This window comes from Triticum urartu, chromosome 5A (assembly GCF_056163025.1).
Source record: "Triticum urartu cultivar PI428250 chromosome 5A, HENAU_Tu73, whole genome shotgun sequence".
Lineage (NCBI taxonomy): Eukaryota > Viridiplantae > Streptophyta > Magnoliopsida > Poales > Poaceae > Triticum > Triticum urartu.
The window spans coordinates 270,578,030-270,580,818 of NC_141877.1; the positions used below are offsets into that span (position 1 = coordinate 270,578,030).

A 2,789-nucleotide genomic window follows, 5' to 3' on the forward strand; every position below is an offset into this window, starting at 1 on the left:
GCGACAATGGAACTGGCATGGTCAAGGTTTGTATTGCTCCTTTCGGTCAATTGGTGTCCTCAGTCCGGCTTTCATCGTGCTGACTGCCATCTGTTTTCTCCACAGGCTGGTTTTGCAGGGGATGATGCACCCAGGGCCGTCTTCCCAAGTATCGTTGGGCGCCCCCGCCACACTGGTGTGATGGTGGGGATGGGGCAGAAAGATGCATATGTTGGTGACGAGGCCCAATCCAAAAGGGGTATCCTCACCTTGAAGTACCCGATCGAGCATGGCATCGTCAGCAACTGGGACGACATGGAGAAGATCTGGCATCACACTTTCTACAATGAGCTCCGTGTTGCACCTGAGGAGCACCCAGTACTGCTGACTGAGGCGCCCCTGAACCCCAAGGCTAACAGGGAGAAGATGACACAAATCATGTTTGAGACCTTCAATGTTCCAGCCATGTATGTGGCCATCCAGGCTGTGCTTTCCCTATATGCTAGTGGACGCACAACAGGTAATTGTCGTTGCGAGCACACACATTCTAAAATGTAAGCTTCATCCTCAATCTGAGCTGGGAAATCAATGTTGTTTTTCCAGGTATCGTGTTGGATTCTGGTGATGGTGTCAGCCATACTGTGCCAATCTATGAAGGATATGCCCTTCCACATGCCATCCTTCGTCTTGACCTTGCTGGGCGCGACCTAACTGACTGTTTGATGAAGATTCTTACGGAGAGAGGTTACTCCTTCACCACCACTGCCGAACGGGAAATTGTAAGGGACATCAAGGAGAAGCTCGCATATGTGGCTCTTGACTATGAACAAGAGCTGGAAAATGCCAAGAGCAGCTCCTCTGTGGAGAAGAGCTATGAGCTGCCTGATGGGCAGGTGATCACCATTGGGGCAGAGAGGTTCCGTTGCCCTGAGGTCCTTTTCCAGCCATCTTTCATTGGTATGGAAGCTGCTGGAATCCATGAGACCACCTACAACTCTATCATGAAGTGTGATGTGGATATCAGGAAGGATCTGTATGGTAACATCGTGCTCAGTGGTGGCTCAACAATGTTCCCGGGTATTGCTGACCGTATGAGCAAGGAGATCACTGCCCTTGCACCAAGCAGCATGAAGATCAAGGTGGTGGCACCGCCTGAGAGGAAGTACAGTGTCTGGATTGGAGGGTCGATTCTTGCCTCCCTTAGTACCTTCCAACAGGTGAATCTTGCGCCTTTCTTTCGCTTAAATAGCGATCATACATCCTAATATCATTGCAGTAGTTACAGTAAATACACTCCCTATTTGCTGCACTAACCATGTGTTCTGATTTTTATGCTACAGATGTGGATCTCGAAGGGCGAGTATGACGAGTCAGGTCCAGCGATTGTCCACAGGAAGTGCTTCTAAGTTGCGAGTTGTCTGGGTCTTCTGAATCTATTCTGGCTGTTCTTTTCTCAAGTCCTTGCCGTGTAAGCTACTATGTTGAGATTGCTGGGATTCTGTTGACTGTATTGCCGGATTAATTTGTTGGGTCAAAATTGTGTACCTTGTAGACTCGTAATATGTTCAGTGGGATTTGACCGGTGCTGAATCATATGCCGCATGTTCCGGGTTTTTATTTCATGCCAAAAAGTTTGGTGCTAGCGTGTGTGTGTGTGTGTGTGTGGGGGGGGGGGGGGGGGGGGGGGGGGGGAGTGTCAAACTATCTACCAGAGTCTTTGTAAGAGTTTTCCGTGCGAGTCCCATAATCATTTCCTTATGTACATTCACTTCTGCGATGTGTAATCTTTTGGGCTGCCAATTTGATTCATGATTCCTGTTTCTAATGTTGGCCCCCAGTATTTTTTTACCTTCCCAGTACTTGCGCAAACATGGCACGTTGGTGCTCCAGTTCACTGAATGCACGATCAAGGCAGGAACATGATCATGTACCTGGAGAACATGCGGTGGCCTGGCCTGCTTTCTTAGCAGGAAAGAGGAGGCCATTACTGGCTTAAAACCTTGTCATGTGCCGCCATTCATTGCTTCATGTGGTTTGGCCCTTTGTGTTGTGGCTTTTAATTTCACGTGTGCAGAATTGGATCTCAGCTTTGTGCTCTTCCTTTCCACTTCTTGTGGTTCACATTTACAGTTCTATTTTTTTCGCCGCCTTTTCTTTTGTTTGTGTGTGGATGGAGAATGAAACGAATTCAGGTGCACTTGGCTGGCTGGTGCTGCTTTTGTGATTTGTGGTGCTGCCGTGCTCTTAATTGCACACCAATGAATTCACGTATGGATATGTGGATCGGTTGAAAGATATGTGGATCAGTTGAAAGATATATGGATCAGTTGAAAGTGGATTGCGGTCTGTGGAGGAGAGAATCCTTCCTTGGCTGGGCAGTTTCTGTGGTGTGGCTCCTCTTGTGCTTTTGGACCAAATCATCGACGTGTGGCTTCTGCTTGATCCCGGCCCATCGAAACAATGGCTGACTGTTGGTTTCAGTTGGGGCGGTGGGTCAGTAATATACTACCGCACGTAAAAAAATATTTCTATCTCTGTCCATTTATTATATACTACTCCCTCCGTTCCTAAATATTTGTCTTTTTGAGATTTTAAATGGACTACCATATATGGATATATATAGATATATTTTAGAGTGTAAATTCACTCATTTTGCGCCGTATGTAGTCATTTGTTGAAATCTCTAAAAAGACAAATATTTAAAAATGGAGGGAGTAGAGAATTTGAAGTTCGTCCCTGCGGCATGGTGAGGCAGTGCAAATCCTTTCATTAATAAAGTTCCGCCCTGACACTCTCATTATTGGCTTCCT

General features: G+C 46.9%; 1 protein-coding gene across 1 annotated transcript; it reads left to right on the forward strand.

Moving 5' to 3' along the window:
- Window positions 1–6: 6 nt before the first annotated feature.
- Window positions 7–1,572, forward strand: LOC125508425 (actin-100). Its single transcript, XM_087525873.1, has 4 exons — window positions 7–26; window positions 106–499; window positions 583–1,196; window positions 1,320–1,572. Exons 1-4 carry the CDS (start codon window positions 18–20, stop codon window positions 1,383–1,385), a joined length of 1,083 nt encoding a protein of 360 aa, XP_087381999.1. The 5' UTR covers window positions 7–17; the 3' UTR covers window positions 1,386–1,572.
- Window positions 1,573–2,789: the final 1,217 nt, after the last annotated feature.

What these genes read in the sequence shown, in the direction of transcription:
- LOC125508425 (XM_087525873.1), top strand. An exon ending in TGCTAGTGGACGCACAACAG is followed by an intron (nt 500 to 582) that starts GTAATTGTCGTT and finishes TTGTTTTTCCAG; the next exon opens with GTATCGTGTTGGATTCTGGT. An exon ending in CCCTTAGTACCTTCCAACAG is followed by an intron (nt 1,197 to 1,319) that starts GTGAATCTTGCG and finishes TTTATGCTACAG; the next exon opens with ATGTGGATCTCGAAGGGCGA.